Here is a 23,064-nt window from a genome sequence, read left to right on the forward strand (position 1 = left end):
TGCAGATATAACAGCCGAACACACTTGTGGCATTTTTTCTACAATGGAAATCAAATATTGTTCGGAAAGTTCTTCCCAACACTGTTGCAGAAGTTCCCACAAATGTCTTGCACTTGTAGGTTGCTTTGCTTTCACCCTTCTGTCCAGTTCATCCCAAACCAGCTCGATGGGGTTTAAGTCTGGAGACTGTGCTGGCCACTCCATGATTTGAAGCCTACCGTCTTGTTCTTTTCTTATAAGGTAGTTCTGACATAGCCTGGAGGTTTATGTTTTTTTTATATGTTGAAATTTAATTTGAATATTTGAATTTTAACTTTGGTCAACATAAACTGACTCAGACTCAGATTATCTATTTCGTCGCACAGCATAGTGGTAAGCAATCACAATATCGCACGATTTCATGCTAGACGTTGAAAAGTATATAACCGTATCAATGGCTGCATTTCAAACCCCACTCATGTAAGACCTATTGTTTCTGCATTTGGCAGGGTCTATTGTTTTCTGTGTTATCCTGACACTTAGAAGTGCAAGATGTAACATTAATGGTATCCAGTAGTGTCAATATATTGGGTGATTCCAAAATATTAAAACTGCCCACTCTCCATGTGAAATTATGACAGACCCACAACAGGCTTTAAAAGAACACGGGACACCCAGTGAATTACCACTATATGGGTACACAACAAACAAAAATTCAACTATGTACTATAAATATATGTTTTGCTTCTTGAAGAAAAGTTTTCACCCAATGCAATGACCAAGATCATTGAATAATGTGAACAGAGACTTTGTAAAACAAAATTCGCCATTTCTCAGGATAATAAATACCTTTACTTCTAAAGATCATCTTTATTATTGTAATAACATTTGTTTCTTAGTTTTGAACTAAGTTGTTTAGTATTACTATATACCATTGAGCATTTTATATACAATTTATGGATGGGTTATTTTACACATTTGCAGCACTAACATCATAAGTAACTGTTTTTTTTTTAAACCAGTCCCACATGAAAGCAAATTTTGCTTCTATTTTCTATTTGATTTAGCAATATTGATAAAATGTTTGCCAGATCCAGTGCAATGGCCTATACTGTTTTATTACTTGTACCTTAATCCTGTGTTGTGAAATACAGAACCACATTCAGTTTTACTAAAAAGATAACTAAAAAAAATAATGTAATTTGGTATTTGAACAGATACTTGCATTGCGACTAAACAGCCATTGGTTAAATTACTAATATATCTGCATATTGATAAAGACCTTGTTAAACTTAAGACTATCTGCATGCTACTGTAAACCCCAGTCATTCCAAATACATTAAATCAAGTTACATTAACTTACAAAAATTCAAATTGTATTATAACACTCATCCATTTTAAGTTAGCTGAACATTCAAATTTACTTTAGTTGTTCAAACAATGGTTTAAGTAGAATCAGGGGACTAGATTCCCATCAGCCCTTGCAGGACTTGCACAATTTATTTTTGGAATTGTTTGTTGTTTTGTGTATGTGTGGTTGCACAAGTGGGTTGTGTTTGCTTGTCTCTTGTGCCCCCGCCTGCTCCCTTGCATGTGTTCTCCTTGTGCTGTGTGTGGCCACCCCCACTCTATGGTCAGTCTGCGGATGTGACCTCCCTCCCTTCGCCCTCTGCACTTGTGAATGCTGTCATAAGCGCATAAGCAGAAGTGTTAATAAAATAAAAATAGCTTGTTGATTGCACATTCTGTTGCCTCAGCTAATTTTTTATTGTTTAAATGAAATAAAAATGTTAAAACTAACTTGATATTAAAAAGCAACTCTAACTCAAAAGGACTAAGTCAGGCCTAGATAAAGTTGTCCTATGTAGTACAGTGTAGCTTTCTCATGTATTTATCCCAAAGTGTAATCTGAACATGTTTTGTGAAAGGAAAAACACAACTGTTATTTCTAAACGTGGTACCATACAAGCAATAACTTAAAAAAAAAGTTTTATACATTTCTATTTTGTACTGTATTATTATTATTATTATTATTATTATTATTATTGGCAAAGCAACTCAAAGCTGGGTCTGTGTATTCAGCCATACGTCGGTGTACCATGCAACTGCGTGCACCTTTGGACTTGAACTGCCTGGTTTTGTAATAGTTGAGAAAGCAATCACATGGAAGAGCACAAAGGTTATATAATATACGCACGCACATTCTGGTGCCGAGAGGGCGGAGTTGAGATACTATATATCGAACAATTCGAAGAGTTAAAAAATAAATAAATAAATTTAAAAAAATGCATAACTTGTTCAACCGGAAACCAACAGAGACGCCGGAGCCAGTTAAAGCACGAGTAAAAGGTAAGGCACACGTATTTATTTCTTAATATTATATATCTTTATTTTCATTACGTTAGCATATTTCTTAATGTTAAAAAAATCAAAACGAAAGTAAAATACTCTACTACGACAACCACAACACTCGTGTACTATTATATCTACAATTCATAACGTTAACGTAACTGACATTTTATAGAAAGGGAACGCTTATGACTTATCTAATTACATCATTTTATAGAAATGGAACGCTTATGACTTGTCTAATTACATCATGTGACAGTACTCCCGCAGTAAAGTGTGGTATAACCATAGATGAAAACTGAAATAATAATAATAATAATAATAATAATAATAATAAAAACAGATTTTTACAAAATGTAAGAATCTTCTCTTAACCAAATTAGAATTGTTTGAGGATACATTTTACTGACACATTAAAAGTCATTATATTTTAACAAGAACAATGCAAGTTCTATGTCAACGGTTCATTAAAAAACATGATTCATGGAAACATAAGGTGTTTTGGGGTTTATAAAAATAGATTTTCCTAGACGTTACCCAGATATTGTGTGATTGGCTGAGGTGTTAAACGGGTCTCTGTGCTTGCAGGCTCTCTCCCAGCATGGTTACAAGGCACCCTTCTGCGCAATGGGCCGGGTTTGTTTTCTGTGGGGGAGACCAGCTACAACCACTGGTTCGATGGAATGGCCCTGCTGCACAGCTTCACGTTTAAAGATGGTGAGAAAACACTTAAGTGAACTATGTTAGAGAATCTGTATAGAACAGTAAAACTGCTCAGTGGTTTCAACCCATGTCCTCAGAACTACCCCCAACCATCCAGGTTTTCTTTCATCAACTAGGAACTTAATATGTTTTTAACATACAGTTGTCCAATTCACATAGGACAACACTCACAGGCAGCCTTTTACCAGTATGTAACTACAGTGATTGGTGGTGTTTGCATTCATCACCTGAATGCACAAAAAACACTTATCACTTGTTATCCTTGAAAGGCTAGTGTAGTAAAGCTCAATTTATTTCACCAAGTAACATGCTAATAAACAGCTCTGTGTTCTGCAGGTGATGTTTATTATCGGAGTAAATACCTACGTAGTGATACCTATAACAAGAACACCGGAGCCAACAGGATAGTGGTGTCAGAATTTGGAACTATGGCTTACCCAGATCCCTGCAAGAGTATCTTCACCAAGTAAGATTAATGGAGTTCTAGAACTAAAATATATATATATATATATATCATATATGATACACCATATATGTAAATATGTATGATTTATATATATATACACACACATACACACACTGCTGTGCAAAAGTCTGTTGCATTGTTCTACTCTGATGCATTATGAGCATCAACAATTTTCTCAAAGCCTCCACTAGTGTTTTCTACTATTATAACAACCTTGACTTGCATAAAGAAGGAAAAACATTGAGTGAAATAGTTCGCATCACTCGATTTTCAAGGTGTGGCATCTGAAGCATAATCAACAAATATAGAGAAACATCATCTGTTATTGACAAACTCAGAACTGGAAGACTCAAAAAGCTGTCTAACAAGAATGAGCAATACTTGAAGATAATATCCTTAAGGAAAAGAAAGAAGACAAGCGTTGAATTGACAACAGAACTGGCAGAAGGCACAGGTGTCGTTGTCCATCAAATCAACAGTATGAAGGTCACTCTTGAAATCAGGACTTAAAGGATGTGTTGCAGTAAGAATACCTCTTTTAAGAAAGGGGAACAATACTAAAAGGCTAAAATATTCACAACAGCACAAAAACTAGACTATGGAATAATCGTCAATGGTGCCTCGGACTGTTCATGCTCATATTGTGTCAGAGAAGAAAAATGCACATGTCTAAGACTTGCACAGCAGTGTGTGTGTGTGTGTGTGTGTATATATATACACACACACACAGAGTATGTTAATGGAACACAACAATATATTGAAAACAAATATAGGAAATAAATACAATTATATATATATATATATATATATATATATATATATATATATATATATATATATATATATATATATATATACTATAATAAAAACTTACACACACACATTATATACACGAACAATTGTACTATATATTTTTCCACTGTGGAAAAAGAGAGTCCATCAGACACGGCTAAACTGGAGGTTTTCAACATTTCCAACAATAACTACAGTTATAGAATAGTATTTTATCCCAGCCGGGATCAAAATAATTAATTGTAGCCCTATCCAGCTACTTACCTCAAATGCCTGAAGCTAGTTAAAACCAGAGTACACGCAGCCTAGAACGAGCTAAACCCGGGGGGGAAGGGTGGAATTTAGCTGCAGGCTTTGCAATGCGCTAGGCCGCGACGGGGGATAACTAGCCAAAGCGGTTAAAATAACATTAAAACGCAGCTAAAAACTTAGCGATATCATTTTATATATATATATATATATATATATATATATATATATATATATATATATACTGCTTTTTACAACTTTCACTAGCTCTTTGTGTTCGAGTAGTAATAAATAAAAAAAAAAAATATATATATATATATATATATATATATATATATATATATATATATATATATATATATACACACACACACACACACACACACACACACACACACACACCATATTATCGGGCTCTCAATTGCGAGTTTAATACATTGTGTATTCATAATTTATTAATCGAACTGTAATTAGACAAAAAAATGTGTTCTGCGTTGCGTTAAGTAAGAAATAACACACGACTGGGTGCGTTCAACCACCCAGTAAGTGACGTAAGATTTGCCTTTCGGCACACCCTGGAGTGGGTTATTTTATTATAAAATGAAAAAAAAAAAAAAAAAAAAAAAAATTACACAAACTGGAATTTTTTTAAGGAAAAAAAAAGAAATATATTATCCTTCCACTGAGGATATTGTATCCTTCCACTGAGAAAAAAATAGTTCCTGAAGACTGTTTGATTGTAACATATGTTTTGTACTTTTTTTTTTTTTTTTTAAATTTGCCATAAACATTATATTGAACATTGCCATTTATAGTAACATTTTTCGAGATGAAATGCCATTTGTGAATTGAAAGCAGACTGATTTCCCATTTCTGAGGGGGGATTCAAGGAACAGTCAAACACTGCACTGCATTGGCACTCCAGGGAGGGGCTTCCCAATGTGTGTGTGTGTGTGTGTTTTTGTAAGAAATTATCCTATTGAGGCTTTCAGTCTTCAAGAGAAGCTGACAAATTTATTAAGCTGTTTTCACACCGATGCCTGTAACCGGCTTAATTTCCCTAGATTGTAAACCAGCATTAGATGATATGTGGACTAAATGACTTCTGTGTGTGTGTATATATATATATATATATATACACACACACACACACACACACACACACACACACACACACACACACTGTATAATGAAATATCAATACCCAGGGTAACATGTCTTTTACAGTGTATTAGCAGTGACACAGAATAGTTTTAAAAAAAAAATTGACGTTTGTAATATCAATGTATAGGAGTTTATTAAAAAGTGGCTTTTATTGTGAAGTTGTTGTTTTTTTTTCTTCACAGAATTGGATTTAAAGCAAGGTTTTACTTAATTATAGATTTTACTTTTCATTCCAGAGTGTTCTCCTATATGTCCAACATCATCCCAGACTTTACTGATAACTGCCTCATTAACATTATAAAGTATGGGAAGGATTATTACTCAACAACAGAAACAAACTACATCCACAAAATTGATCCTAATACTCTGGAAACATTGCAAAAGGTGAGTGCTTTATTAGGCTTATTAGATTTCAGCTTCAGACAGTGCAGACTTGGTTCCACTTTGCAAAGTAAACTATTGTAAACAGCCTGGAATGCTAAAAAGTGCTACAACTTCAAGTTTTGTGGAGTAACTGGACTGAATGAGATGAGATGCAATGTGTTATCCTCTGAATCCAGTTTAACCTATTCACTGTCCCCATTTAATTGACATATTTCATGTTGGGGTTTTGTTAATGTTAACTTGCACTTATAACAAGCAAAGTAATTGGCGAAGTCATTTGCTTTACCCAGGTGGATTACCGGAAGTATGTTGCAGTAAATCTTGCTACATCCCACCCACATTATGACCAAGAAGGAAACACTTACAACATGGGCACCTCTATTATTGAAATGGGAAAACCGAAATACACAATTTTTAAAGTTCCATCAGCTGCAGCTGGTAAGGGAAAGTTGCCTTATCACTGTAAATTATACAGAACGCTCTGCACCATTCTGACGGCACTTGTGAGAGGTTAAAAAGGGGTGATATTTTGCAAACCATATGTGACAAGAAGAGACAAATTAGAGAAAGGAGGAATTTACAGGGAGAATCAATGCCAGAATGCACCATCAAATATCAACATAATCACTGTGGCTTGTTGCTTGTTTATTTCATTTTATCCCACTTCCTTGGCAATTAGGGGAAAAAAAAAAAAAAAAAAAGTTTTCTTTGCTAAGATTGCTAACCTTACAACTCACCAAATTGACTGCATTGCTGCTAAACTCATTTTTGGAGGGGCTTTGCTCTAGAATTAGAGCTGTAATTACTCCAGATTGACACTTTTTTTTTTTAAATGAAAATGGGTCTTGATTTGATCACCTCTTTGTGACAGATTGCTGTTCATCAACACAGCCCTGTTTGTTCTCCCCCCAGACAGTGCCATGCAGCAGCCATGCTTGAAGAACCTGGAGGTTGTGTGTTCCATACCCTGCCACTCCTGCCTCACCCCCAGTTACTACCACAGCTTTGGGATGACCGATAATTACATCATCTTCATCGAGCAGCCCTTCAAGCTGGACATATTGAAACTGGCCACAGCTTACTACAGAGGGGTCAGTTGGGCAAGCTGCCTGAAGTTTGATGCAGATGATAATGTAAGAACCTAGCACATTGTTTACAGATATTGTATAGTGAGCTGTTTCACAGATCAATCCAACATACTGCCCCCTGGGAAAAAAAAACAAAACACATATGGTTACTCATTTTACACCATTCTGAGTGCTTGCTTACAAAATATCCCATCCAATATATGCATATTATCTGAACAAATCCAGCAGCAGCAGTACTCCAAATTGTTATTTATTTTGTAGCAATAACAAACGGCTGGAGGTTTAGACTTATTGCCTGTTAACCACACTCGGATCCCTTGTTTATAAATTAAGGCGTTAGTTAACCTCTGTTCATTTTTGGTAAGTTATTGACAAAAACAGTTTTTAGTACACTATATATAACCCCTTTTCTTAGATGTTGTGGCATCTAATTGCAATAGCATGTGGCTGGGGTGAAGTGTATAATTGATCAGACTGGAGTCTTGGTTGCAGTTTTTAAGCAGTTTTTTTTTCTTTTATTGTTCACACTGTTTGGGAAACAAATGCCAATGAACCAAAACAAACAAAATAAATCTAGCTCTCAGTCAGCACACTAAATAAAGGGTATTGCATCGGGTCCCAGTCTGACATCAGGATGGCTAAGCCGTTTACCCAACAAAACAAACACAAACAGTTTATAAATTCCAAACAGGAAAGACATACAAAGGGGTTGTTATTGTGGCACACACAGTCACAAAGAGAGATCTTACTCGCTCGTTGCTTTGTTCTGATTTCTCTAATTCGGCTTCTGCAATGAGCGCACGCTTCCACATCCTTACTCCTCGACACCCAACACTGAAGCTATTGGCTAAACCCTTTTTATAGATGTGTCATTAACTTTAACAAGCAGTTAACAAATTGACTATTATCCTTAACTCGTTAAGGAAACCGGCAACTACTGGTTTCCGATTGCGTGCGTACATACGAGAACTAGTGACATCTAGTGGTCGAATAATTACACTGCAGGAAACAAAGCTCTTCTCATTTAAACTGACATACCTATTCTGGACCACTTCACCATATCAGGTAATAGTAATAGGATAAGGCACTTTACTAGTATCCCTGCAGACCAGTTCTTTTCAACTCCCAATGGTCCAGGTTTTTATTTCGACAAATGCACATAACGTAAAGACAACCTCTGTGACTTTAAATGCTGTAGCTACAGTGATTGCTCTTGAGTGTTCATTACCAGACTGCAATGAAAAAAAGGTAGAAACAAAAACCTGGACTATTGAGACTATGTGGCAAATTAAATTGGATGCTTTTGTCCACTTCAGACATTAATCCACCTGATTGACAGACGGACACAGAAGCCTGTGGCCACGAAGTTCTACACGGATGCACTGGTGGTCTACCACCACGTCAATGCCTATGAAGAGGACGGCCACGTTGTATTTGACATCATCGCATACAAGGACAGCAGTCTGTACGACATGTTCTACCTGGCTAACCTGCAACAGTCAGCAGAGCAGTTTGAGGAGAAAAACTGCCTCTCCTGTCCACCTGTCTGCAAGAGATATGTCCTCCCACTGCACTCAGCAAAGGTAAAACAAACTAAATCAGCTCATTTCATTTTATTTACAATCGCTGCTCTCAGTCGAAACCTTATGCTGGAAAACATACATGTAACGATTGTATTAAGTACAGTACATTGTATTTCGTGTTAAGAGTGACTGAAATGTATTATTTATTTATTTATTTTTTTTTACCATACAGCTTTTTGTTCAAATAGAAATAGGTTGAAAATCATAGCATGAATTGACAATAAGTTCAAAATGTAGAAGAAGATACAGATAACATGATGTTAAGCGATGGACAGTTTTGAGTCATTCTGCCAGAAGATTTTACATTTCTGAGTTTGGTTTTTTAATTAGCCCCAGCACAAATGTATTTCTTGATTTGCTTTAAATGAAGGATGCAGAGATTGGCAAGAACCTGGTAAAACTGGAGTCTACTACAGCTACAGCAGTGAAAGATAAAGAAGGCAGCCTCTGCTGCCAGCCTGAAGTACACTGTGAAGGTAGATTATTATTATTATTATTATTATTATTATTATTATTGAATACTTAATTGTACAGATTAAAAGAGTAAATTCCATTAACACAAGATCCTATATTTGCAAATGTCTAATAACAGTTTGTGATACAATGTTAACTTAGTATTTCTGCCAGTTTTACTGACGTAACTGGCAAGAAAATACAGGAAATTCAGGTGATTTCTTCTTGTTTTTTAGTTTACTGTTAGTTAAGTGGACCCAATGTAGTTTACATGAAATGTACAAACAACAGCTGCACTTCTGTATAGGGTGGCATGTTCTAATAATGAAAAGACATTCTCACTTTTGTCCATTGCTAAACATGCTTAGAGAAAAGCAATTATAGATAAATAAAAAATACAAATCAGTTGAGAAATGGCACTAACATGTGTTTGTAATAACATAGGAATGGAGCTGCCAAGGATTAATTACAACTACAATGGCAAAAAGTACCGATATGTCTATGCATGCAGGGTGGAATGGAGACCATTTCCTACGAAGGTATATCCAATCAATCAATCAATCCATCAACCTTTATTTTATATAGCGCCTTTCATAGTGGAACACCAAAACAAAACGCTTTACAATGATGCAGTAAATACAAGAAAATCCATAATATTTAAGATACAGAGAAATGCATAATACATGATATACAGTAAAAAAAAAGCATAATAAATTAAATACAGTGGAGAGTACCTAATACATGATAGTAGCATAATACATGAAATAGTACACTAAATATACTGGAAAGTGCATAATACACAAAACAGTACATGAAATACAATGTAAAATGCAGAATACATGATAGTAGTATAATACATGAAATAGTACACTAAATACAGTATGTTGATAAATAATATAGTTGAACTTGTGCAAAATAAATCTATAGTAACAGCTTTATCTTTGGTTGCTAGCTTTTACGATTTGACATTGATCGCTAACTGACTGATGATTTTCAGGTTTGTTAACCCCCTGGTTCAATTGGGGCAATACAGCTGATGCATGACAGAATATATTCATTGTGCATGTAGAAAATTCAAGTGTTTACACTGTATGAAGAAGTTAGGACAAAGTATCAGCAATACAGTTCTTCAAAGTGCAGTCAACGTGCTCTTGCTGTCGTTCAGAGTCTAGCTAAAGGCTACTCCACAAACCAGTCATTCTGTAGTCAGCTGAGAACCAATCTATGTACCTTTGAGAGCCCTCAACAAAGATGGCTGACAGATACTAGTAGAGCATTGGAAACCAGCTCAAGTTGTCCTTCACTAAGATGGCATCCACAAACTCTCTGTTTGCTCATCTTAATGAAGAGAACTTCTTTGAAAAGTGTCTTATTCACATCGTGCAATTTAATGATTTCTTTTTTTTTGTGAATTTCTCTACAGATTGGGAAATTGGATGTTACCACGAAGCAGATGCTGGAGTGGCAGGAGGATGACTGCTGGCCAGCCGAGCCAGTCTTTGTGCCGGCACCAAATGCAGTGGAAGAGGATGATGGTGAGTGGAAGGAGAGGCATTTATAAGACATGGGACAAATATTTTGAACTATGTTTCACAAATAAATCTTAGTTAATCTGGCTTTGAAAAGGTTATGTGTAGAAAGGATTTACCCATAAAATACAAGGTGAGAAGTCCCACAACGGTAAGGTACTAGCTATTCTGTTTGAAAGAGCTATGGGCTGGATGGTATGTGGTCAGGTCAGGGTTCAGGCGTACTATTAGGACTGACTATGTGGACGCTTTCATGGTGCATAACAATAGTAACTATTGTAGCTAACCTTTCATGAACACTCCAAGGCTTTAGTTAATCAAGCAAGAAGTGCTAACTATTGAACTATGTTCTTCAATTTGATTTCAGGGGTTATTTTGTCCTCGATTGTTTCTACCAACCCAAATAAATCTCCATTCATGCTGATCCTGGATGCCAAAACTTTCCAAGAAATCGCTCGTGCCACGATCAATGCAGATATACACCTGGACCTGCATGGCTACTTCATCCCCCAGCAGGGAGAGCGCCCTCCCCAGGAAGACACCAGCGTTGCAAGATAGACAGCTCTGAAACATATAAGAGAATGTGGGCCTTATTATGATTTTTAACTCATACTAAAGAATGTTTTAATGGATTAAAAAAGGTTTGCAAGAAGCCACCAACAGATTAAAGAAACCACCAACAGATTATCTAACCATGTTGGTTATTCAGTTTTAGCAGTCACCATCTTATGCAAGGAGTAAATCACTGGGGTCTTATGTGATTATTTGAACTGCAGTATTAAAATTTATTTTACTTTTTTGTTTTAGGTTCTTTTTTTTTTTTTACGTGTTTTTTTTTTTTTTTTTTTTTAATTATTGTGATATAAAAGAGAAACATATATGGTAATATAATTTTACTAAAAAGGCCAGTAATGTCTCTAAATTTCGTAAGGACAGGTTATCTGTTTCCCGCTGTTAAATCATAGCCAATTGGTGTAAAATTGTATATTTCGATCAAAAAATGCCATCAACGTATGACAACTAATTCTGTTGTGTTACAAAGACTAGAATCCCACCTGATGTCACATAATTGGACCAGCTATTATCGATATTGAACTTACCATTTTAAATTTTAGAAGTTAATACAAACAAATGTTCAAGGAAGGTTTAAAGCCCCTTTTGGATAAGCTTGTTTATGATCTCTTGTTTTGATGATGGGAAGTATAAAATCACTTAGTAAACAGTCACCAATTAGTGTAAAATGTAACAGGAATATAGGACATACAACAATAACTACAGGTATGGGTCTGGGGTGGTAATACTGAAGTGTGAAACTCCAGAAAAAATATATATATGTTCTTTTTTGTAATAGTAAAGTTTTCATTTTAGATTTTACATTTTTTTGTTGCAAACTTTGTACTTCAAAGAAAAGCAACCAGAATTATCAAAAGGCTGCAGAGGTGAAGTGAATAAATTGCTTTAAAGTCATTTAATCACCTGGAGAGCATGTTCAGATAATGAAAACAAGGCAAGGGTCAAATCAACTTTAGAAGCATCACTTTTGAGCAAAAACATTGTAATATATATATCTTATATATATATATATATATATATATATATATATATATTATATATATATATATATATATATATATATATATAATATTTAAGAATTAATAAAGAGGAAAGGCCTTTCCGTTAAGGTGGGTCCCCGTGTGGGGAGGGTCAAAACACAGTTTTGTTAGACGTGTTCAAATGACGAATGACGTGAGATATCTCAAATCGACTTCCTGTCCTGTTTGAGATATCTCAAATTGACTTCCTGTCCTGTTTGAGATATCTCAAATTGACTGCCTGTGAAAATGCTCATTTTAACAATGTGCTGTGCAGTATTTAAAATGTATCATGCCTGGTTTTAGAAACTGAATCATGGTACCTTATTGGAGCAATAACCTAATCATATATCCCGAGAACGGCTTGCAAGTTGTGATGAAGCTTGGTTAGGACACTCTTTAGAATAATGTATTGAGTATCAGAATCTGGGGGTGTAAGGATATGCCTGTCTATGTGTCTTCACATATTTACTCCACACAATTTAATCTATAGAACTGATTATCCAGTGCTTGATAATGCATAACACAAGTTATTGTGACAATCAAAATCTGGGGCACTATGGAGGCGGTTGTCTGTCTGTCTCTATGTACATGTGGCACACATACATTTTTACATCTAACAATCTACTATTTAAATATACTCGTAGGTATAGAGGTGAACCTGGAGGTGGTGTGTTCCATCCTCTGCCCCTCCCTCCTCAGTCCCAGTTACTACCACAGCTTTGGGATGTCCAACAATTACATTCACTGGTGCATTTATAAAGCTTGTGCATGCTTACACCACCCTCCAACAATATTGGGACAGATGAATGAATGCAGAACTTCTGGGGATCTGGCACGTGTGGTAAAATGAAAATCTACCACAGCCTTATCTATATATCGATTGCTTTTTAAAATAATGTATTTGAAGCTGTGACATGTTTCAGGGATGCCACAACAGTTTAGCAGTAGTTTGAAATAAAAAAAAAAAGATGACCAGCACCTGCTATTATAATTGATTGTGTTGTTTCTTGCAGGTGTTGTTTTGTCAGTTGTTGTCTGCCCGGATACTAACAAAGCTGCCTTCTTACTGGTCTTGGATGCCAAGACTTTCAAGAGATTGCCCGTGCATCTGTGGACGTGGACATGCACATTGACATGCATGGCTACTTCATCCCCCTGTGCCCACAAGAATGATACCCCACCACCCATACAACTATCTTCTATTAGAACCAAAAAGCAGAGCTTGAGTTGGTATGCTTCAGCAAAGAGCTGAAAATATGGTGTGCAACTGCACATAATGTTGCTGTGTAGACAGGCTTACTCTTACCAAGCAGCACAATGATGGGAGATATTGTAATACTACCACAGTAACATTTTTTTAGTTGCCGTAACAATGGTAACACACAGGTGATCTACTGCAGTGCCACAGCACCATATCAGTACAAGACAGAATACTAGTGTGTCAGAAATTTTGCCATTGCTGATAATGCTCTGGTCTGTTATGGTTTCCACTGTGTTATTTGTGATTTTAAGAACTTTGATGTAAATGTACAGGGTATTATGCCAAATGCCTTAAAGAGTACTGTACACACACACATATATATATATATATATATATATATATATATATATATATATATATATATATACTGAACAAAAATATAAACGCAACATGTAAAGTGTTGGTCCCATGTTTCATGAACTGAAATAAAAGATCCCAGAAATAATACGCACAAAAAGCTTATTTCTCTCAAATTTTGTGCACAAATTTGTTTACATCCTTCTTAGTGAGCATTTCTCCTTTGCCAAGATAATCCATCCACCTGATAGGTGTGGCATATCAAGAAGCTGATTAAACAGCATGATCATTACACAGGTGCACCTTGTCCTGGGGACAAAAGGCCACTCTAAAATGTGCAGTTTTGTCACACAACACAATGCCACAGATGTCTCAAGTTTTGAGGGAATGTGCAATTGGTATGCTGACTGTAGGAATGTCCACCAGAGCTGTTGCCAGAGAAATTAATGTTCATTTCTCTACCATAAGCCGCCCCCAACGCCGTTTTGTCTGAGACAATCCAGCAGGTGAAGCTGATGAAACTGGGTTTGCACAACCGAAGAATTTCTGCACAAACTCTCAGAAACCGTCTCAGGGAAGCTCATCTGCGTGCTCGTCGTCCTCACCAGGGTCTTGACCTGACTGCAGTTTGGCGTCGTAACCGACTTCAGTGGGCAAATGCTCACCTTCAATGGCCACTGGCATGCTGGAGAAGTGTGTTCTTCACGGATGAATCCCAGTTTCAACTGTACCGGGCAGATGGCAGACAGCGTGTATGGCATCGTGTGGATGAGCGGTTTGCTGATGTCAACACTGTGTTAGAGTGCCCCATGGTGGCGGTGGGGTTATGGTATAGGCAGGCATAAGCTACTGATAATGAACACAACTGCATTTTATCGATGGCAATTTGAATGCACAGAGATAGTGACGAGATCCTGAGGCCCATTGTCGTGCCATTCATCCGCTGCCATCACCTCATGTTTCAGCATTATAAATCACGGCCCCATGTCGCAAGGATCTGTACACAATTCCTGGAAGCTGAAAATGTCCCAGTTCTTCCATAGCCTGCATACTCATCCACTCCCCTACCTTTTTTTTTTTAAAGGTATCTGTGACCAACAGATGCATATCTGTACTCCAGTCATGTGAAATCCATAGATTAGGGCCTAATTAATTTATTTCAATTGACTGATTTCCTTATATGAACTGTAACTCAGTAAAATCTTTGAAATTGTTGCATGTTGCTTTTATATTTTTGTTCAGTGTGTGTGTGTGTATTTATATATATATATATATATATATATATATATATATATATATATATATATATATATATATATATATATTAGCTCAAAGAGCCAGCTGCCCAACGTTATATATATATAGACCCCCCCCCCCCCCCCCCCCCCCCCCCCCCCCCGGTTTTTTTAGCTGATTTAAAGTCTTTCTTTAAAAAAAAAAAAAATATATATATATATATATATATATATATATATATATATAAATTAAAATTTAAAAATTAAAATTTAAACCAAACTTTAAGAATGTGTGTGTTTGCAACAATTAAACAATTGAATCTACAGCTATGTCCAAACGTGTTGCATTACTTACAATTAGATAATGTACAATACAGACGAATACAGGAAAGTAAATGGATAAATACAACTGACTCAATACCGTGATGCCTGGAGTTTTGAATAGAACAAAATAGCAAATTTTACATCAGCTACGTAGTAAATTACATCGCAAACACATTAGTAGAGTTACCATAAGTATAAATAAGCGAATGTAGTTACCATGGCATCAAAAGCATAAAAGAACCTTCACTGTTTGAAAATACACTTTCCTTTGACAAAGTTATGTTAAATATTCCAAAACGTAGGGAAGTTGCCTCTTTCAAGATGCTCATTTCTGTTTTTCAACCCTCCCCTTCCGTCCGGACTACGTCAGTCCCCAAACACCGACACGATGGGAAGCTGAGTAAAGTGGGTTGCTAAGGATACATCAATTGATTAGGGCAGAAAGATTGTGACGTCAAGGTTTAAACCGAGGAAGCTGCGCTTTCTGCAGGTGGTTGCAGCAAACTATAAACGAAGAGCAGCGAGCGGGTGGTGACCTTTTCGTGTTGCGAAAGGCATGCAGCTGACTGAATATTGTAATCTGGAAAGCGAATTTGCTTAACGTAGCCTACCTGTACAGAACAACTCGAAAATGTCTTCAGGTTTGGAGGTAAACTGTGGCTTATAGCGGTTCTACTACTAGATTGAGGAGTGTATGTATCCACAGTGCAGCATGGTCATATGTTTAGTGTTGTAAACAGAATCCTGATCCTTATTGCAGTCGGTGTTGTTGAAGTGAGTGCTTACTTGTATTGCCATTTAATTAAATATGCAATTAAATGTACAGTACAGAATTTTTGTTTTTACGGCACTTCTACGGCAGATTAAAAAAAAAAAAAAAAAACAACCAACCCCCCCCCCCCCCCCCCCCCCCCCCCCCCCAAAAAAAAAAAAAGGCCGAAAACGAAGAAGTAGCAAGCTAAGGCAACGTATAGAGACACAGACGTATCTAAATACACGGTCAATAAGTATATTGTTTTTGCACAGATGAGTAAAGGGCTATTATTTAACGTTCAGATAATTGGTTGATGTCCTTGCTTGCATAACTTTAGCGTAAAGTAATAGTTAAAGATTTTGCATTTGGAAATAAGCCTCTACCTAACTCTATTAAAAATAAATAAATACATACATGAATTAATCACTTAATAATAATAATAATAATAATAATAATAGTAATAATAATAATAATAGTACATGTTGTAAAACAGTACCCAGTGCCTAACATCTAGCATGAGGTACATCTGTGCTGCAACTAATCGTTCCAGATTCCTGTTCTAAAACCTTTAATGACACCATCACATGGGAAAGCAGTGCTAATAGAGCTTCAGGTACCACACAGAGGTTATGCAGAATTTGTTTAAAATAACAATACTAATTAGCCTATCAGTGGGCATGTTCAAGTTGGAATATCAAATCAGTAACAAATTAGTATTTGTTATATTTCCCAATTTAAGATTACAATTAACAAGCCTTTCATGTGTCCTTTATCCATGTAAGTTACTGAAGAAAAAACTAATTTTCTGTTACAGATGCCTGATGATGAGAAGGGCTATGACTTGGATCTGTTCTGCATACCTAAACACTATGAAAATGATTTAGAACGAGTCTTTATTCCTCATGGGCTTATCATGGACAGGTAAGCAGACACATGGTGGTAAGCACATTGGTTTTACTTCAGTTTTAAAAAGTCGAAGGAACAGGGATGGTTGCTTTGGCTGGCTTATTCTATCATTAATGAAAGTGTTACCCAGTGTAAATAACTTCTATGGATAAGGAGGTACAGAGTCAACTCTGCTTTAATTATACATGCAAATGTCACACTATATCTTGAGAAACATGTCTCCCTTTGTGATGAAACTTGGTACTGGCGCTCCTTAACACAAGAGGTTCTCATTTGAATACATTTGCATGATGCTGACACCTGATTGCCTCAGTTCTGGAAGGCTATGTCAGAAGGCGCACACCTCAATTGGATAAAACATTGGGTACAAATCATCCGTTTAGACATTTAGGGAAAATAGACCAACCCGCACAATATGCTTTGTCACCCTTCTTTGTTTTGTCACCCATTGTTTTAGTGAAATCTTCATCTGTTTCGTTCTGCAGGACTGAGCGTTTGGCCAGAGATATCATGCGTGACTTGGGGGAACATCATATTGTGGCCTTGTGTGTGCTGAAAGGAGGATATAAATTCTTTGCAGACCTGCTAGATTACATCAAGGTGCTAAATCAAAACAACGATAAATCTGTGCCATTGACCGTGGATTTCATTAGATTAAAAAGCTACAGCGTGAGTGTTTCATTTTAAATTCCTTTCTTTCAGCATGCAATAACTGAATGTGTTTGTGTTCATCTCCTCTATACAGTATACCGATTATACAAATCTTAATTATTGTTTCCTCTATAAAACTGTACTGATTTTATGATATGGACTGTTCTGCACTTGAAGCCAAGTTGAGACCACCAAATTAATGTCACCTAATCTGAACCTAGATGTGAAAGGCCAGCAAATTAGCACCTATCCCCCTCAGCTGTATTATCATGTTAACCCTTTCAGAATTGCAGGCTGCCATAGATGTATTAAAATGCACTCAAACAGCAGATCAATAAACCAGTCACAGATTTGCCCATTTACATTGGTTGGAAACAGGGTAGACTAAAGTATATGTACCATTTGTATACAATTTAATCAGTGTTAAGATGAACACTCCATGTCACAGAAGTTTCTTGTGTATATGATAAATACTTGGCAATTTTTTTTTTTTGGATTGTTAGAACAACTTTACCTGTTTTTGTTTTTAAACAAATATTGCAAATTCATGTATTCAAATACAGAGCAGGGCAAAACTGCAGGAATCTTTAGTAACACATTGTTATACGTTTGCAAGACTTCACAGTTGAATGATGCATTTTTATAATCTTGGAACCTTCCATTTATCAGGCACACATGACTTTTTGTACTTGCCTTGATGCAAGTATGTGCCTAATAATAATAATAATAATAATAATAATAATAATAATAAATAGTAATAAAAGTATTTTGTATCTTTCAACAGCCTCATATATTTGTACCTGCATGGAATGCTGATGCAGTTCTTGCATGCTGACTCCTACTTTAAAGCTGTAGCAAGCCTTTATACTCGGATTACATATATTGATAATAAAACTAATGTTTTTTTCTTTTTTTTTTATTCTAGAATGATGGGTGCACAAACAGTGTTAAAATTATCGGAGGAGATGAACTGTCTGCACTCAGTGGAAAAGTGTGTATGAACATTGAAACTGTGTAGACTGTTTTTTTTTTTTTTTTTTTTTGGCTGGATATTTAGATGATCAGTTTGCTGCAACACAAAGTTACAGATTTGGGTTAATGGTCGCGGTGATGCTATATCCATCAGTCATTTTGTTGAGCATTTTTTAAGGTTGTATATGAGAGGGTTTAATATCTAAATTGTACCATTGGCTCGCCTGGATTGTGTGGTGTGCTGCTTGACAACCTTGGCTGGTAGTTATAGGTGGTAAGAAAAAAATGTGTATGGTTTTGTGTTTTTGGCATGGAACTGCACCGCCAAATATGTATATAATGCTCCTTTTAGAGATGTGAATTGTTAAATGCATGTTCTAAACTTATGTCTTTGTTTTCTTTTCCTTTATTTTGCCAACAGAATGTCTTAATAGTTGAGGTAAGTGTTTTATATTTATATAATAAGCATTATGTGATATAATTTATATAATAGATTTTGATGTCTGTCTAAACTGCAGGATTTTAGAGCTTTATTTGCATTTTACTTGGTGACTGATAAAGGAGGGGGAAGTAATTCAACAGACGATATAGAAATGTACTATGCACTTAGATAAGTTTAATTTTGCACTTAGATAAGTTTAGCCATGCTTATAAAATAGTTTAGCAACAGCATAATACTGTGAGATAAGGTAATTGGATCTAACTTCCATCGTAATTGCTTAGTGATGCTTCTTTACTGATCTGAAAACATGCAAAATCAAAGGATATCTTTTTTTTTTTTTTCCTTTTAGGACATTGTAGAGACTGGCAAAACCATGCAGACACTACTATCTGTTTTAAATGGTTACAACCCAAAGATGGTAAAAGTAGTAAGGTGATATTATATTTATATTCATTGCTTTAAATCAACAAAATGTCTCGTAGGTCTTGCACTGTACATGCATTAAATACAATAAAGAAGACTCTTCAGGTGAGGTTACTGTATCAGAATATAGATTAGAGTTGTTTGAATTATTTCTGGCTACTGATTGCTTGAGCTCATAAAGGCTATAAATTATTTTCACAACGGAATCTGATTAAAATGTGCACAGTCATTATTTACAGTAGGTTATTCCACTTCCTGTAAATGTAGCTCAGTATAATGACCTCTGATTTTGCTTAGCTAATGAAGACGGTGGCCTATGTTTTCCCCTATATGGAGAAAAAAAATACACAATTTACCCACAGTGGAGAACCAGGCTCTGTATCTTGGGTGCCATATTATATTCATGGGCTTTTGCATATTATAGCGATATTATACTTCACGTAATCTGTTTGGCAAACATGAGCTTCATGCTTTAGAATGCTTTAGATCTGATCAGTGCTGCAGCAGAAAAGCAAAACCGTCTTTTACTTATTTTATTGTAATTCTTATTAAATGGCTTAAAAGGTCACGTCTGGTTAAGTTGACCACATTATGTCTATGGTAGGCTTTACCCACTAAGTCTGTTTTATATTGGGTTCTCTTAAACCCCTAATCTTGCATCAATGTCTTTGAGGCCATGAGCTATCCCGTAATGTTTATCCAAAACCAGGAGATGTATGTTGGTTTTAAATCGTGTGTTACAACACGACTGTGAAGTCTTTTTGTATGCCATAGTAAATTACAGTTATGCATGGGCATAATTATGCTTTGTATATACAGTACATGGTAAACCGCAAAATTACTGATCAGTGAAAACAACTTGATAGAATCATATTTTAATTTAATCAACTACATATTGTAAATGGGTATTGCAGCCCCTTTGCTAATAAAGCAATGAGACTTCTTTATTAAAATGCTTTATGTGATCAAATATTATCACATAAAGAGGCTTCCAATGTAATAAGCAATTCTATTACACCATGCTAAAGTTAGTTGTCAGCTGTTTAGAAAATGAAATAAATAAAAAAAAAGTTCATGGAAATTAGTTTTACCAAATGGTTTCACAAACCCTGATTTTGTACTAATCTTGGACTATGCAGTGTTCATAAGTCCTACTATAGAACCTCTTTTAAAGCCTCTCAACTCTGCACTTTATTTTAAGTATTTATACTATTATTTTAATAAGTATTTGTTGTTCCAGCCTTCTGGTTAAAAGAACTCCAAGAAGCTCAGGCTACAGGCCAGACTGTAAGCATTGTTCTTTATGCTGTTTACATCTGAAACAACACTAGTAGTAATTTTACTAGGTATAGTTAAAAATCGCTAATTACATCAGTACAAAACCGTCCAATGTATACCTTTTCTTTATTAAACAAATGAAGCTAATATTGCAGACTTGACTTGTTATTAAAGCTCATAATTTAAATCAATCCCAGTATTTATTTTTTATATCCTTGATGCTCCGCAAATCAATTTTTTAGGATTCACTTCAACTAATTGGCATGAAATAAAAACTGAATATTGAAGTGTAAAACTGTATATCGTTAACAAACTGGATATTGTATGTTTAACACTTGCCAATTATTTCCATTTTTATATTTACAGATACAGGATTTGAAATTCCTGATAAATTTGTAGTGGGATATGCCCTGGATTACAATGAATATTTCAGGGACCTAAGTGTAAGTGCATACAAAATGTTTTCAAATGTTAGGACAGCAAGTTGTCATTAAGCTAAAAAATGAATTGATAACGATAGCATGATATTAACATTTTAATGATGCCACGACACTAACAATAACAAAGGCTTGAATTTCAGCACAGAAAAAAATAGTTTTGTGATTTATAAACTACAGCCTTTCATTATAACTTTTTGGCACACAAACCTATACAGATAGTTGGGCTGCAAACCCTTAAAGTAATTAGAAAATTATGCATTCGTAGCAGTAGCCCAAAACTTTATTTAAATTACAATTATTATTTTTTTTTTTATTGCTTTATTATTAGTCTTCCTTTGCTGGTGGGTAATATAGTATATATAACTAAGTATGTGTAAACAATATATCCCAAAATATAAAATATGTTTCATATACTGCACATGGGTAAATGTATGCTTAGTGGACAATAAGCCAATTTTATCTAGGTTTATTTGTAACTTTTAGGATTGCTTAGTAATGCATGAATGTGTTTGATTTAAGAACTAATTTCCTCTGTTCTCCTCTTAAGCATATCTGTGTGATGAGTGAACAAGGCAAACAGAAGTACAAGGTTTAAAAGGACTGGCACAAGGAGTTGACCGCAGCGAGAGCGAGCGCAAGCCATCTCTGCCGATGGAACGAAACCTAAAAAAAAGACCTATTTTTGCTTGATTTACATTTGTTGCATGTTTTTGATTTCTGTAACGTTTTATTTTTTTCTACAAGACCCCCAAAGAAATGAGTGACTAATGTATTATTTTATATTTACAATATATGGGATGAAAGGTTTCCCTTATCAGGCTGGTACAAAGATTTTATTTGTATATATTTGTTTTATTTATAGATTGGGGCAGATGTTTAGCTGGTTTAGTAAATTATTCAAATAGGGAAAACTACCTTTTTTTTAATCATGAACACAAAACAAAATTATGCATTTTTGACTAATTAATTAGAACACATTTTTAGGTATGTTTGACATGAGAAATGTAATGCTCAGCATACCTGAAAAAAATAGTTTGCAAGCAGTGTATTGTAATGTTGAATTGAATGCATATGTTTTGTTTCCCCCCCCAAAGCAGGGAAAGCTGAATTTGTATTTATTTATTAATACTTTTCAACGATATCAGATGCAGGATATTGGGTACTGCTGTATTTGCCATTGTGTTGTAATGACAACACTGTTATTTAGTAAAGTCTAAAATATAACCTCACTTTCTATAACTGCACTTGTTTCATATTTTCATTTTACTCAGCTTACATGATCTTCATTGCATGTCCATTCAACTGGAATATTTCATTTGAATCATTTTTTTTTTTTTAAATATTTAGTGATCAATTATTATTTTTATGTATTTTTCCCCTAATTTGAAATGTCCAATTATGTTTTTTCTCCTCACCGCAGCGAGTCCCCACACAGCATGGACGTTCTGAGGGCATATGAGCATCCTCTGATTTCACAAGCCTAAAGTCAGAATCGCTTTTACACCAAGTAATCCAGAGGTGGGCGGGTTACCGATCCTGGAAGGCAGAGATCAGTCCTGCTTCTTATCCACTCTGAATATGTTTGGAGTCCAGCCAGTAGGGTTCGCTGTTGTGCGATGAGAATAAGTCCCTGCCGGTTTCCCATTCCCACCCCTGGGAGCGTCAGAGCCAACATGACAACCCCAGCTAGGTTCGGCCTCTTTGCACAGCCTGGCCGCAAACTGGCG

The 23,064-nt window shown here is 35.6% G+C and overlaps 2 protein-coding genes across 3 annotated transcripts; both read left to right on the plus strand.

The window, feature by feature from the left end:
* The first annotated feature begins 2,165 nt into the window (after positions 1-2,165).
* Positions 2,166-13,950, plus strand: bco1l (beta-carotene oxygenase 1, like). Of its 2 annotated transcripts, XM_041222125.1 has the most exons (12): positions 2,166-2,328; positions 2,917-3,045; positions 3,388-3,517; positions 5,959-6,106; positions 6,397-6,544; positions 7,019-7,239; positions 8,511-8,777; positions 9,148-9,253; positions 9,675-9,769; positions 10,654-10,765; positions 11,127-11,342; positions 13,368-13,950. In XM_041222125.1, exons 1-11 carry the CDS (start codon positions 2,265-2,267, stop codon positions 11,315-11,317), a joined length of 1,611 nt encoding a protein of 536 aa, XP_041078059.1. In that variant the 5' UTR covers positions 2,166-2,264; the 3' UTR covers positions 11,318-11,342; positions 13,368-13,950. The 2 variants fall into 2 exon arrangements, with proteins under 2 accessions (XP_041078059.1, XP_041078058.1); XM_041222124.1 differs by lacking the exon at positions 13,368-13,950 and having other exon boundaries at positions 2,167-2,328; positions 11,127-12,226.
* A 1,917-nt stretch (positions 13,951-15,867) lies between these two features.
* On the plus strand, positions 15,868-22,968 carry LOC121296607 (hypoxanthine-guanine phosphoribosyltransferase-like). Its single transcript, XM_041222324.1, has 9 exons — positions 15,868-16,120; positions 17,040-17,146; positions 17,617-17,800; positions 18,708-18,773; positions 19,176-19,193; positions 19,546-19,628; positions 20,860-20,906; positions 21,264-21,340; positions 21,885-22,968. Exons 1-9 carry the CDS (start codon positions 16,103-16,105, stop codon positions 21,930-21,932), a joined length of 648 nt encoding a protein of 215 aa, XP_041078258.1. The 5' UTR covers positions 15,868-16,102; the 3' UTR covers positions 21,933-22,968.
* The last annotated feature ends 96 nt before the right edge of the window (positions 22,969-23,064 follow it).

Source organism: Polyodon spathula, chromosome 21 (assembly GCF_017654505.1).
Source record: "Polyodon spathula isolate WHYD16114869_AA chromosome 21, ASM1765450v1, whole genome shotgun sequence".
Classification (NCBI taxonomy): domain Eukaryota; kingdom Metazoa; phylum Chordata; class Actinopteri; order Acipenseriformes; family Polyodontidae; genus Polyodon; species Polyodon spathula.

Coding starts and splice junctions, on each gene's coding strand:
- bco1l (XM_041222125.1), top strand. CDS start 2,265: ATGCATAACTTGTTCAACCGGAAACCAACAGAGACGCCGGAGCCAGTT. Junction 3,046..3,387: donor CAGCTTCACGTTTAAAGATG/GTGAGAAAACAC, acceptor TGTGTTCTGCAG/GTGATGTTTATTATCGGAGT. Junction 6,545..7,018: donor AGTTCCATCAGCTGCAGCTG/GTAAGGGAAAGT, acceptor TTCTCCCCCCAG/ACAGTGCCATGCAGCAGCCA.
- LOC121296607 (XM_041222324.1), top strand. Junction 17,801..18,707: donor TTAGATTAAAAAGCTACAGC/GTGAGTGTTTCA, acceptor TTTTTATTCTAG/AATGATGGGTGCACAAACAG. Junction 21,341..21,884: donor AATATTTCAGGGACCTAAGT/GTAAGTGCATAC, acceptor TCTCCTCTTAAG/CATATCTGTGTGATGAGTGA.